This window comes from Balaenoptera borealis (assembly GCF_965194805.1).
Source record: "Balaenoptera borealis genome assembly, chromosome: 6".
NCBI lineage: Eukaryota > Metazoa > Chordata > Mammalia > Artiodactyla > Balaenopteridae > Balaenoptera > Balaenoptera borealis.
Window position 1 is genome coordinate 115,107,572 of NC_138863.1, and position 14,840 is coordinate 115,122,411.

At 48.3% G+C, this 14,840-nt stretch overlaps 1 protein-coding gene across 1 annotated transcript in view; it reads right to left on the reverse strand.

The window, feature by feature from the left end:
• The window catches only part of GPR39 (G protein-coupled receptor 39), a gene marked incomplete at its 3' end in the record, with an annotated part of 234,185 nt that extends 220,824 nt beyond the window's left edge, over positions 1-13,361 (reverse strand). Inside the window, exon 1 of the mRNA XM_082397911.1 lies at positions 11,985-13,361. Coding sequence (XP_082254037.1) covers positions 11,985-12,840 — 856 coding nt within the window. The 5' untranslated portion in view covers positions 12,841-13,361. The remainder of the gene's footprint in view (positions 1-11,984) is intronic.
• Between the last annotated feature and the right edge of the window lie 1,479 nt (positions 13,362-14,840).

Here is a 14,840-nt window from a genome sequence, read left to right on the forward strand (position 1 = left end):
CCCAAACATAAGAAGGGTACTCAAGGGGACTTCCCTGGCAGTCCAGGGGTTCTGTGGGATCTGTGCTTCTACTGCAGGGGGCGCGGGTTCGAGCCCTTTCCCTGGTCAGGGAACTAAGATCCCACCTGCCTCGCCAGTGTGGCCAAAATAAAAAACAAAAACAACAAAAAAGAAACATGCACCAGACTTGGCATCCTGGTTTCTTCCCTCCTCATCCCTCACCGCCCGTAACAAGGCCCCCACAGCTGGACCACATCCTATTCGAAGAGCCCATCTCTTTGCTGAGGGAAAAACATGGACTTCGGAGTTAGACTGTAGCTCAAATCTCCATGGGTGATTACCTCGGGCAATTCTGAAAACCAAGGATAATTCTACTCTCATGATGGTGATGTTACAAGGAATAAAGTATAAAGGCCGGTCCCTTGACTGGCTGGTCCGGTGCTCTGATCAGCCTTAGCAGCAGAATGCTAGAGAAGAGGGAACAGGAAGTGCTCTGAACAAAACACCTATTTTGAAAGAAGGACCAAATGCTTCATTTTCTGGGCATCTCATAAGCCCCCTTGAATTTTAATACAACATGAGGAAGGGGACATCGTCCCCTAAACTTCACTGAGATTGAATTTTCACTACCTTGCAAATGGAGGTTTGGAGCCTGACTTAAGTTTCTTTTTCAAAATAATGTGAAGTTTCTTCTGCCTAAGTGTCAGGGAGCAAATTCCCACTTGTCATGACTACAAAGAGTTCCTATTACAACTCTAACTAGTTCTTACTACATATGGTGAGTTCAGTCGTTCCCAATTCATCCTTTTCTATTCTTTTTGAGTTAAAGAATCCCTTCCACATGTCGTAGGTAGGTGCTCCTCAAGCTTTTAATCTGCGTAGGAATCACAGAGACCTGCACGCAATGCAGATTCTAATTCAGTAGGTGCGGGGTGTGGCCCAAGACTCTACAGTTTACAATTTCCAGGTGATGTGGTTGCTGCTGATCTATGGACCACACGGTGAATATCAAGTTTGTAGAGAACATCTCTGGGGTGGGTGACGTCCAATTAACCACCCTATTAAAAATGCCGGTGCCCAGAACCAGTTTACTTTATAAGCAGCCATTACGCGCCACTCTTCATCAAGGGTATTTTTAGGCTTCCTTCTACAAGGCTCCACCTCTATACTTTGATGCCCCAACTAGAGAAATATTAAGCTCCTCGAAGGGGAGAATGAGCATCTTGATCTCTAAAGTCTAAATGACACCCTACACATTTTAGGATTTCATAAATACCTGATGAATGAAGCGCTAAAGTGAAACGCGAAGACCTGCTGGAGAATTTAGAGCAGGGTGAAGCCGGTCCGGGAAGGATTCCTGGAGGAAGGGGCCTTCAAGAGATTCAGTAATGAGAAAGACTCCAGGTCCAAGAAGGAGAACAGGCTACTTCTACACAGGTTTTCTTCACTCTCTGGAAAGCAAACTTCACTTGCCTCCCCTGTCGAGACAAACTTGAAAAACGGTGACAACACAGCAGCTGTCCTCTAAATATACAAAATATGCAGCTGTCCGTTCAACATGATATTTCATCCTTCAGAACTGTGGCACATAGAAAGTCGACCCATAAATTTCCCAGAAAGCTTTGTTTCTGCTGAGTAGGTCATGTCTTCCAAAGAATAATAATATGTAAAGCCAGAGACCAAATGAGTTTGCTTCTACCCCAATACCCTGTGTGTAGTGTTTTATTTCTAAGGTAAGCTGGATTTTTTTCCCCTTCACTAGAGAAAGAAGATGGCTTTTCTCTACAAATTCAATGAACCTTATCCCCCAGCTGGGCCTGACTCCCACGTATGCAGGCCTTTGGTTTCCAATATGATGCTGCAGCCTCTTGATCCCCGTCTGTCAGATCCTGGTACCACCACTGCTCTCCAGCTACCCAGCCACCCTTGAGATGTGTAAAAGAGCCTGATAAGACGTCTGGCAGGCTTCTGCCTGCCAGAATGGCTCTTACACACAGTTAAGTGCAAACAGGAAATTTTGTCAAGTTTCTCAGTTGGCAGAAACCCTAACATCAGAAAATGGTTAAAGTTTGTTAGCCTGAGACATTTCTCATACTCAGACGTGCTTTCAGCACTGGGGTTGGCTCCCACTGTCCACCCCCCTTTTTCCATTTGAAGCTAAATGATGAAGAATGTAAGCTCTGCTCCGGTGAGAAGGCTCTGGAAAGCAGCAAAGCTGCCCATTCACTGATTCACCCAACTTTCGTTCAGCACCTTCTAAGCGCCAGGCTCTGAGGAAAAAGAGCTACGCAAAGCATGATAATTAAAAGATGAATCTACCACAGTCCTCCTCTTTGACAACCAAGGTATCCAGGGGTTCAAACTTCCAGCTGATGGGACTCAAACCTGCAAAGTTTGAATTCCCCAAATAAGAGTCTAAAAGTCCAGAGAAAATCCCATGGTGCCCTGGATCATGGTAAATTTCCTAATCACTTGAGCCTTAGCAGGTGTTCAATAAATGGTGGGTGAATCCAGGAATGGCTGGGCCATGGGTACAGGTCTTAGAAGGTGGGACTTTTCACAGAGAAGCTTCTAGAGATTAGGTTTGGAAGATATAACTAAGGCAGGACATGCGTCTACCTTGGAGCCCCTTATCAGAGTTCAGGGAATGTATCAGTTTTCTACTGCTACATAACAACATCTATTTATTAGCTCACATTTCTGTAGATCGGAACTCCAGACCTGGCATGGCTGAGATCTCTGCTCAGGGTCTCATGGTATCAGCCAGGCTGAATTCTTTTCTGAAGGTGCTGGGGGGAAATCCACTTCTCAGCTCATTCAGATCCCCATTTCTTTCCTGGCGCTCAGCTCCTAGGGACCACCTACATTCCCTGCCAGTGACCCCTCCAGATCTCCAAAGCCAGCAATGGAGAATGCCTCTTACCTCCCACCCCCTCTTGTGATTTGAATATCTGAGGTCCCCTGTCTCTGACTTCTAGACCCAGATTTAAACGGTCTTGTGACTTGATTAAGCCCACGCAGAAAATCTCCCTATTTTAAGGTCAACTGATTCGGGAACTTAATTACTTCTGCAAAATCCCTTCACTGCAACACCTCGATTAGTGTTTGACTGAATAAGTGGGAGTAGACGTATGTACACCAGGGTTCCAGAATTCCAGGAGCCATCTCAGATTTCTGCCTACCACAGGGAAGAGGAAGAAAGGCAGGTAGAGGCGAAGCGATTTCCTGAGGATCACAGCTTTGTGTGGTCCCCTTCCTACCCAAGAGCCCACCACTGACAGGGAATTTCAATCCCAGCACCTGTTAAAGCAGTTCACAGCCACGGCGGCCCCAGCCCAGCAGGGTATTTGAAGAACTATGAGCGTGCACGGTCCCTGATCTCAGGAAGCCCCAAGAATAGCTGGGAGAGGGACTTCCCTGGTGGTCCAGTGGTTGGGAATGCACCTTCCAACGCAGGGGACACTGGTTCGATCCCTGGTCAGGGAACTAGGATCCCACACGCAGTGGGGCAACTAAGCCCGCGCGCCACAACGACTGAGCTCACATGCCTCAAATACAGAGCCCACGCGCCACAACTAGAGAGAAGCCTGAGCGCCGCAACGAAGGGCCCGCAACTAAGACCTGACGCAGCCAAAAATAAAATAAGCAAAGCAATTCTTTAAAAAAAAAACGAATAGTTGGGAGACAACACCTGGGACCCCATCTGAGAAATGGGGTCTCAGATGGCTCATCGTTCACAGAAGATCAGTGTGGGAAGGCTTGGAGGAAGAAGTGGGGACTTGAAACTGTCACTGAAGAACGAGCAGACCACTGCACAGTGGAGATAAGTTAGAGCGACTACGACCAAGCCAGCTCCTAACCAGAGCCTGTGCAATGTGGAGGCGCTTGGGGCCTCCATGCTGGGGACAGATAAGGAGCTGAAGGGAAGCACAGTCACTCTCTGGCCATGGAAGGCGGCAGCGACAGCAAGAGTTGGACAAACCAAGAGCCAGAGGCCTGAACAATGGCAGGAAGAACCAACTGGCATCAGGTGCTCCAGCAGGATTGTGTCCCAGGGAAGGGTCGTCTCTTTTCCACTCTGGGAACATGACCAGGCCTGTATGTTGACTCCAATTGCAGTTCCACAAATGCTGTCACCCCAGGGGCAGCAGCACAAATTTAACTGTACTGCTTCTCCCCTTAGAGCCCTTCAATGGCTGCCAAGGAGAAATGTCAAGCCCCTTAGCTATGGTCTTGTCTGGACCAGGTGGCATGGTGGCTGATCTTATGCACCAGGCTGGGCTCATGGTACATTAAAGGGAGAGCTACGGGGACTTCCCTGGCAGTCCAGTGGCTAAGACTCTGCGTTCCCAATGCGGGGGGCACAGGTTCGATCCCTGGTTGGGGAACTAAGATCCTCCATGCCGCCTGACACAGCTTAAAAAAAAAAAAAAAAAAAAAAAAAAAGGAAGAGACTATGGAGTTTAGAAGTCTTTTCTTCACCCTTCCCAAAACCTGGCTTTCAAGACAACTGCCTAGCCATAGAGGTCAAGAAGTCCAGCTTCCGGGCTCAAAACTGAAAACAATACCTTTAGACAAGGCAGTACCTGCTTTTTTGCTTCCCTAGGGTGACAAGCCTTCTGGTTAAGACTTGAGGGAAAAGGCTGCCAGTGAATGCAACTTAAGGGGGAAATAAAAACATATTGGTTGAATATTTTCAAAACACTGCCCCCGCTGCATCCTCTTTCCATCACCCTGAGGACACCCCTGTCAATAAGTGGTGAAAGGGCCTGCTAAGAAATAATTTTTCAAGTTGTCTCATTCCATTATCATCCGGTGAAACAGAGTTTAACAAGCACTGTTAAACACCACCTTAATCACTTTCATTTCAGGGTTACTTCCGGCAGGTACATATAGTGAAAGCTGATATTCAGGGGCTGATTAACACAGACTGTTCCTTGGCTCAGGGGAGATAAAATCTCAAATGTCCTCCACGATGGCTTGACTTTTCAGAGGCCTGGGAAGAATCAGATCCCTTTCAAGAGAGCATCTTTAGGTTTGGACTAATCAGAAAAATTCTGAGGAATGGTAAGTTTCTAGAGGAAAGCACACCCAAGGGAAAATAGAACATCATTCCCCAATCCCAAGCTCAGGCGTGTTCAGGTATTTATTCAGTCAACAAAATTTCATTGAACATCTGCTGTGTGCCAGCCCCTATGCTAGGATGAAGGGCAGTGGGAAGCAAGATTAAGAATAGCTCCTGCCCTCAAGGAATCAGAAGGAAGGCAGACATCAATCAAATGATTTCACCATTAAATGTAAGATTATAACTGTGAGTCTTGTTTCAAGGGAGGTTAAATTAAGTCAGGGAGGATGGGCCATGCTTCCCAGGGGGAGATCTGAAGATGCTCTCGCTTGGTGAAGGTGCTGGTGGGGTCAGGTAGAGCATGGAGTGAGGCAGAAGAGCATTTCAGGCAGAGAAAACAACACATGCCAAGACCAGGTGGTAAGAGAGAGCCTGGCCATGGTCTACTGAAGGATTTAAAGGGGGGAATGGGGCAGAGAAATTAAGGAGTGTTATAGATTGAACTGTGCTCCCCAAATTCATATGGTGAAGCCCTAACCCCCAATGTGACAGTATCTGGAGACAGGGCCTTCTGGGAGGTGACTGAGGTTAAATGAGGTCAGAAGGGCAGGGCTCTAATCTCATTGGACTGGCTTCCTTATTAACAAAAAGAAGAGATAAAGAGATCTCCCTCTCTGTGCTCACAGAGCAAGGGCCATGTGAGGACTCAGTAAGAAAGCTGCTACTTGCAAACCAAAGAAGTCTCACCAGAAACCATCCCTGCCATCTCCCAGATCTCAGATTTCTAGCTTCCAGAACTGTGAGAAAATAAACGTCTGCTGTTTAAGCCCCACTATCTGTGGTATTTTGTCATGGCAGCTCCAGCAGACTAACACAATGGGAGAACTGCACCCGATGCAGTTGGAGGGGCAGCTGACCACGAGGTCTTATGTTAAGGATTTTGATCCTTGACCTAAAAGCCATGGGAAGCCATTAACAGACTTGAACTTGATGGGCCTGGGAATGGGGGCATCAATGGGATCCCAGCAGCTGCAGCACGAACAGCCTAGGCGAGGGTAGATGCAGACATTCCTCCAGTGATGCCATGTCCAATCAAGGTCCCTCAAAGTAGAAAAGGGGCTCCAGGAGCTCAAGCTCTTTGACAGTCCCTACAAAGGAAGGTGCTATCAGCGAGCAGGGCCCAGGTAAGGCTGAACACGTCTGTTTACAAGAACTGACAGCAGCAGTGGTAACCAGTCTTTTCTTCAGTGCTCAGTTCGCAGCCAAGGAGTAGAGGTGGAGAGTCAGGTGGGTTGTCGCAGGGTTGCAGACCAGCAGGGGAGCTGGGCAGAAGGAAAAGGCGGAGAGAGATGACAGTGTGATCCAAGTGGTGGGTCAGAGGACCTTGTCTAGTGGGGCAGGACAGGGCTCCTTGACACCCAATTCAATATGCTTCCTCTGTGCTGTCTCTACACGCAAATGGCTTTTATTCTGAGTGGTTTTAGCATTAATAAGCTGAATGCATTGCTCGATGAAGGCTTCTACTGTCTTATTACACTTTGGCAGCCCCCATGAGGCATGCAACTAAGACAGATGAACAGGCTTGCTAATGAATGGGAACTGGGATTGCAATATTCCCTTCCACGGGAACGATGCATCTCTCAAACAGAGAAATGAAATCTTTGAGGCAGCCTGATTATACAAATAAAGCAGCATTATTATATTTGTCTGCCAGGGTGATCACAGGACACTTGCAATTTATGACAGATATCACAAATAGAAAAATAAACATGAAGCACCGTTTATTATAGCCACATCCACCCCAGTAAAGGGAGGAGGAGAACAGAGGCAGCAAGCCGAATACTCGAGGCAAAACTTTTGTCCTGAAATATCCAAACATTTCAGTCAAAATAATCTCTCACTCTAAAAATGTCAGTAAATTTACTTCTGGTGATATTTCCCTGAGAGACTAAGTTGGCTTAGCCCTTTACACCACAGAAATAGCCTTTACTGAGAAAATTAATGACACAAACATGATAGTAAGACCAGAATTTAAACTAGTCAGGAAAACAATTATTTAAAAATTCTTTGGGCACTTCAGAGCACTTTAAGGCATTCATTTTCATGTCATCAGTTGATATACACAAGGGTATAGAGATTGATTTTTCAATTAATTATATTTCTGCCTATGGCCTGTATGTGGGGTGCAGAACTTCATGAAGTCAATGAAAGGGAAGCTAGAGAAACACATGAATCAAATGACAAGCCACTGACAAAGGAAGGTCTGGCCGAATTAAACCAGTTAATCCTGAAACAATGGGAAATTGACAAGGATGATGCTAAAACAGGTACTTCAACGAGGATGAATTAAATAGCAACGAATTAAGAGAAGCTCTTGGGAGAAAACTTTCTTTACAATCTTGCTGTTCCAGAAAATCAAACACAATGGCTATCACAACTGTTTTGTCGGAAAAATTACAAGTGAAGCACTTGTTTCATTCTGAAAAGAATTATTATAAGAATTCACATATGATTAGAAACTATGTTTGATAAAATATAAGACAAATTTCTTTTCATAATTTTCACTTTTGTTTTTCACAGTGACACCCCAATAAAACCTCTTTTCATGGGAAATTTTGGACTCCATTTTAAGAAACTAATTTGAAGTTTGTTTCAGGTACTGATTGCAAAGAGGAGCCACTGTCAACATCTCAGCTTTCTTTCTCAGTCTCTCCCGTGAGCACGTGACTTTGACCTCACATCTGAGGTCTTCAGACCCAGAGGATATGATTCTGATCTCCTCCTTGCTTCTCTCTGGCCCACCCCACAAATATCCAAATATGCGTCAACCTTCTTTTTAGAGTAGTTCAGTTCAGCAGCAGCTCTCAATCTTCTTTCCATCCAAATACACTTGGGGCTAAGTCCACATTCAAGATATTCTCCAAGATCAACACAAGTTGATGTGCAATTCCCATCACTCTCTGCGGCTCCTTCCCTTTCCCTCTGACTCAGGAGAGCAAATCAGAATGCCAAAAAAAAGTGTACCTATTACAGAGTCCTAAGCCTCTATGACGTTTCTTTAATTTTGGAATTTCACAATTATCTGTAAAAAAAAATTTTCATAACTATGGTTGAAAGCCCATCACTACCCTACAGGTCCTTAGGAGGTAGGCGTAACCTAGTCCCAATCACTTTACGCTCTTGCAAGTTACAAATTACAACTCTCCGTTTAAACTACTCTTGTTCCACTTTGAGTGGGTGACATCTGACAGCAAGCCACATGTGCAACAGACACAAACACGAGTGTCTGTGGACCTGGGTGCCCCACGCATTGAAAATAACTCCAAGTGAGAGTTCAGAAATATAAGATGGAAGGTCTGGGAAGAAAAAAAAAAAGATGGAAGGTCTGGGAAACCCTCTTGAAAGGAAGACTCATTTTGCATATTCTCAACATCTAAGGTATAAAGAGACAAATGCACCAGTTCCTTGCCTCCAGAAGAGACAGGAATCCAGACCAGGCAACCTCTGTTCTGGCATGGGACAAGTCATATTACCCGTGACCGTGCAAAAAGAAATAAGTCTAGTACTGATTTCTCACTGAGCTGACAAGAGGCAAGAAGGGACACTCATGTGTCCAGAAATGTGTACTTTCACATTATTATTGTTTTCTCCTGCAAATTGCTTGAGAGCTAGGAGGTGTCCCCGCATCTCTTTCCCTCCCAGAGTTCCCAATTTGTTTTCATTATTCACCAGCCCAGCACCTCAGCTAGAGTCAGGCACAATAGCAAAAGATGCAGAAAGGAAATTTAATATGTTCTGCATAGACTTCCTCATCTTGGCTAGATTTATGAATTTCCCTTCTGTTATGCAGAAGTTAGCATTTTTAACAATGAGGGGGGAAATTCCTTAATTGTTTTTTTATTGCCTCCAGAGCTCCAAAGACATTGTGCTGTTGTCATTTACATTTCACATTAAATGCAAAATGTTTGAAATGAGCAAATATTTGTTTTAATTTGATACATCTGTTAACTCAAGTGCTAAAAAGACAGCTAAATCACTATGTTAAATTCAGCGATTTCTAAACAATTTATATATTCATTTGTTCTGGGTTAAAAATGCCCCAAAGCATAAGTTTCATGAAACACAAAGTAAATTGCATTGTATCAATCTGAGGGATGCAGGGCATGATTTCTTCCTCTTCACTCCATTAATTTATTTCCTAACTTGAGTTAATTAGTGAGGCTCCTATTTTTAAAAGCTCTTTGAAATTCACTGGGAGTGGGAAGAGTTGCAGGAACTGCTTTGGAAACCTACTGCAGAGGAAATGGGCTAAATACAAATGGTAAATTCCCCCAAGACATTATCACACATCGAGCACCTGATTGCCATTCAACAATCTATGCTGGGAACACAGTGGGTGATTAATACATAGTTGTTACAAGAAAGCGGAGAGAACAAGAAGGAAAGAATGAGCGCAGCTGAGAGAGCAGACTCATTCCAGGTGATTACTAACTGGATGAGATATCTCCAAGTTCCTATTTGTCTCTACATAAAAGTCTGTGACATTCTGATTTTATGTCTGAATGGAGACATAACTCCAACATGGAGACTGACTTCAACTTGGAACAATACCCACTAGGAGAAGAGACATCTATTCAGAGAAATTAAATTTTTTTAAATAAAAAGAGATTGGTACAATAGAGAACAAAGATGAATCAATTATTTTTTTCCTTGGTCAAATGCAGTCTTAATTCCTAAATTAGGGTGGGAGAGTTAAAAAAAAAAAAAAAGGAAATTCATTCATACTAAAGTATAAATTACTGCTAAAAGTTTAAAATATGCCTAAGGGTATATGGCGGAAAGAAGAACTAGTCTTTCAACAGATGTTCAAGCAAATCCAATGTCCGTTTCTTCCTGGAATATTTTGGGCAGAAGCCAATGGGCAAGAGAGATTGAGTTGGGTTGGGTGCCCTTCCTAAGTCCCTAGACAATGTCACCTGCTACAGACGCCTTACTCCAATTTCCAGAAAGGCTGCAACACCTTATCAAAGTCCTGCTTTATTTCATTTTCCTTTCCCCATGAGCCTGTGAAAAAGCCACAGGCAGCCACTCACTTCCCTGCCCTTGTAATGGCAAAGAACAAATCTGACTCCATCTTGGATCTGTTTCCTTTACTTTAACCTTTGTATTCTATTGCTTTTGCCACAAGAATGTTGCCTACAGCCTGAAATATACAGGATGGCCCACTCTCCAGGCTCTGACCTTTCAAGATATAACATGTTTCCATTCATATAGAGATAAAAAGTTGCAGAACAGAGAATAACATCTGTCTTGTTGGAGGTTTATAGGAACATCCTGACCTGACCTACATGTACAGCTGCAAGAACAAAGGATTCCGGCACCAAGAAGTTTGCAACAAGCAGCCACACCCCCTCCCCCTTAAATATAAAAGAAGTTTGAACTCTAACTCAGGTAAGATGGTTCTTTGGGACCCTAGTTCACCATCTTCTCGCTCTGCTGGCTTTCTGAATAAAGTCATTATTCCTGGCCCCAACACGTAGTCTCTCAATTTACTGTCCTGCTGTGCGGCCAGCAGTGTGAGCTTGGACTCGGTAACACGCTGAGAACCAAGGTTAGAATCTGGGAGCTGCACCTGAGTGCATTTGAACTAGGTCTTCTCTAAGCCTGAAATTGCTCCTCTATGAAATGGAAATATAAGCCAAGAGCACAGTGCCTGATGCAAAGTCGGCACCCCCACACCGCAAACGCCCTCCTGTCATTTCGCACAGACCCAGAGTCAAGTCAGGTCAGTTGTAGGGACACACCAGAAGCTAGGGGCATGGCTGGGACAATACCTAGTTCTTTCCATTTCTCTTCAAGTGCCTTCCAATTTTCTTTCCTAACTCCTTGCCCTAGAACCTGTTTCTCAGGTTTCCCACACCAAAACAAACAGCACCATGATTTATTCCTTCTCTGATGCCACACTGGAAAGGGAGCTGGGGAAAAGGGGAAACATTGCCCTAACAGCTCCCCCTTGACTCACACACACCCACAAGGATATCTTTTTCTTCTTTCCGCTAAAAGACCTTTTTTAAAACTCTTTGCTCCAGTACACTTGGTGTGTCTCCATGAAAGCCCACCAAGCCCCTCTTCTGAGGCCTTGGGGGGCTACTGATCATGGACCCCTTCCTTCCTGGCACACAGGAGGATCTGACTTTAAATATTTGCATCACAAGAAAAGTTTGGAAAACAAAGCGAGTTCTCTGCAAGGGAACTGGTATTTGGGATGATCAATCAAGTCTCAGGAAATCTGTGAAGTCAGATTTTCTGAATCAGACAAACAAGCCAGCCGGTCCAGCCATGTTTCTGTGTTAAGAAACAGATCCACCAGGGCAAACACGCCAGCACTACCTTGGGGAGTGTGTGTCTGAGAGCTCCAGTTTCTTAAGACGTGGGTAGGAAATCACTTTGGGGGACTAGAGTCCCAGCCTGTGTGTGTTCCCAACAGCCTCGTTTCTACAAAGGAGGAGATGGGCTAGATAAGGATGCTGCCTTCCATCTTCACAGAACTGGGTCCTTCTCAAAGGACTTTCACCTGTCTCATATTACCTAAGTGGACCCTCACATTTCTCAGTGTTATCTCCATTTTACCCAGGCTATTTTGTGACTTGGCCAGCCATCGCACAGCCGCCACTGCGGAACATACCCAGCCCTTCCGACTGCTGGGCTAGTGCTCTTTTGACCATAACCCAAGTCCCCAAAGCAGAGAGAAGAAACATGCAGAGGCTCAGATCCATGCCTCTTCAGCCTCAACGAACTGAGGTTCACACTCTCAAGGCAAGACTCGAGTTTAGAGGACCGCGGGCGGTGATGGGGTGGGGGTGGGGGTGGGGTGGGGGGGTGAGGGCGGCTCCCAGGAGGCCCTCCACCCAGGACTCACTCAGGAAGATGATGGTCTGCCTCCGGGCGCTCCTGCTCTCCTCGCTCTCCGACTTCCTGCCCTGCAGCTGCTGCCCCTGGGCGGCCAGCGTGCCCTGCTTACTCCTCGTGAGCGCCCGCATCATACTCCAGCACATGAAGGCCACAGAGAACAGGACCACGAGGTAGATGACGAAGGCACCGAAGATGCTGGACTGGAACACGGTCCAGCGGCTGGACAGGTTGGTGCAGATGGACATGTTGGAGCTCTCCGGCTGCTCGTGGTGGCGGGTACGGGAGCGGTTGCACGTGAGACCGCGGTGACTGGGCACGTTCACCAAGGGGTACTCGACTCCCATGGCAAAAAGCAAAGGCAACGCCACCAGGGCGGAGGTGACCCAGACGAAGGCAATCAGCAGCTTCACGTGGCAGGGCCCCGACATGGCCTTGTACCGGAAGGGGTGGCAGATGGCGATGTAGCGCTCGAAGCTGAGCGTCAGCACGTGCAGCAGCGTGGCGTAGCTGCAGGCCTCGAAGAGGAACGTGTGAAGCTTGCAGGGCACGGTGTAGCTGGGCTTGCTCAGGGGATTCCAGATGATGCTGTAGAACTCCACGGGCATGCCGACGAGGAAGACCAGGATGTCGGAGCAAGCCAGGCTCACCATGTGATCCGTCACCTCCTTCTGCAGGTAGCCCTTCTTCTGCAGCACCCGGGTGACCCGAATGGTGACGCTATTCCCCAGGATGCCCACCACGAAGATGGCCAGGTACACCAGGATGAGGGTGATTTTGATCCAGGAGGCCACCTCGAACCCGGGAACGTGGCTGTGATCGATGACATGGGAGCAGTCACTGCCAGGACGGCTGGGCGAAGCCATGAGGAAGACAGCCGGCCAGGCCGCGGCGTCCAAAGACCTTCTGAACTCCCCTTCCTCCTCCCCGCGCGGCCCGAAGTTCTCGGCCGCAGCTCACTAGCGTGGGTGCAGGGCTTTTTCCAGCTCACCTGGAAAAGGTAACAGGCTTTCGGGCGCTTTCACGGAAACTTCCCGGAGCAGCCCAACCTAGCCGAGGCTGGAGGCGGCCGAGGGTGGGGCTTGGGGGGGGTGTGTCTGGGCGAGGCGGGGAGAGCGCGGAGGAAGGAGGTTCCAATCTCGCTGCAGCCAGTCAGCCCGCAGGCCCCAGCGCGCAGGCCCTTCCCTTCTCTGTCCCGGGCGCTCCCCTCCCGGCTGCCTGGCCCTGGCGCGCCAAACCCACCCTCGGGGAGCGCACGCTCCCGAACGGCTGGAGGCGGGGTGGTCAGCGATTAATCATTAACCGCCGCCGCCTGTGCTCCCGGCCGCAGACCCAGCCCAGCGGGGGCGTGCTCGGCTCACAGACGTGGTCCCGACACCAGATCTGGGCCCCGGAGCACGGGGCGACGGGTGGCCCCATCTCCCCCGCCGCCCACGCGGCCGCCGCAGAGTCAGCGTCGCCGTCCGGTCCCGCGCGCATCCCACCGCGGGGAGGCGCAGCCGGGGGGGAGCTGGAGTGCGCTCCCGGGCTTAGGCGGGGAAAGACCAAGCTGCCCCCTCCTGCCCTGGGGTCCCTTCGAAGGTTTGGGCCACCACGGCCAGTTTGGGGGGCGGGGGACGGTGGACCCGGGCGCCCGCCTCGGTCGCTGGCCAGTTGGCGGGGCCGCCCTGGCGCAGCCAGCAGGCTTTCGCCTCCTTGGTGCCCTGCCGTCGGGCCCTGGGGTGTTGGCACTGGACGGTCAGGCTGTGCGCTGGCTGGAGCCGCTGTTCCAGGAAGCCGCCCCCAGGCAGCCTACTAGGTCCCCAGAGAAGCCCTGCATCTCCCCAGAGCCTCCAGGGCGTTCTGCCTATAGGGCCTGCCTCACCTTCCTGCCGAAGGGCCCGAGGAGCGCGGGCTCCCTCCTTTCAGTTTCACTCCACAGCTCAGGCCCCTCTCCCGGCGGCAGCGGCGGGAAGTCCTTAACTGGGGACATGTATATGGATGAGGGTGGCACCATCCGCCAGGTTGCCCCTGGTGGGAAGCGCGTCCTCCCAGGGAGCTGCGACCAGGACATCAAGGGCAGTAGGAGGGGGTAAACATGGCGATAAGGATCATGACATTTTCCCTCTTCCCAGCAGAGGAAAACCTCTAGTGGGCCCATCTTCATCTTCTAATTCTAAAATCAGAAGGAACTTTGCCGGGGGAGGTAGGGGGCTGTCCTATGCATTGTAGAATATTTAGCATCTTCATGTCCCACGCTGAATAGCGACAGCCAGAATGTGTCCAGACGTTGCCAATTGTCCTCTGAGGGGGCAAAGCTGCCCCAGGTGGAGAACCACTGCCTTGAAGGAAGAAACTGGAACCTCTTCGTCCGTTCATCCTGAGGGCGTAGCACAGGCCTGTCCAAAAAAGCATCCTTAAATTATCACAGCCACTGCCCTGTGATGTGATCGTTTTCAAGATGAAAAAACTGAGGTGTCCAGAGGATAGGTGCTTCCCCAAGGCCATAATAAAGTGAGTGAGGGACTTGAAAACCCAGATCCGTCAAACCCTGGGTATACCTACACTCCTAACAGGGAGGGAATTCTGGGAGCACAGAAGGTGCTCCGGCGCTGAGTCCAGAACAATACACGAAGAGAAGCAGGGACTGTATTTTCTGAACCCAACCCTGGGCATGTGGTTTGAGGCCCTCGGCGAATGTTTGATTTTGACACTGTCTCCGAGGGAAAAAAAAAAAAGTTGTATGGCCACTGGATCTTTACAGTTAGCACCCTAGGTGGCTATAGCTATTTTTTCCTCTCCCTTCTCTGTTAAATTACAAGCTCTAAGGCCAAGAAATCTCTCTTTTCCCTTTCTGATACTACTCCACAGAGCCCTAAATAGTACG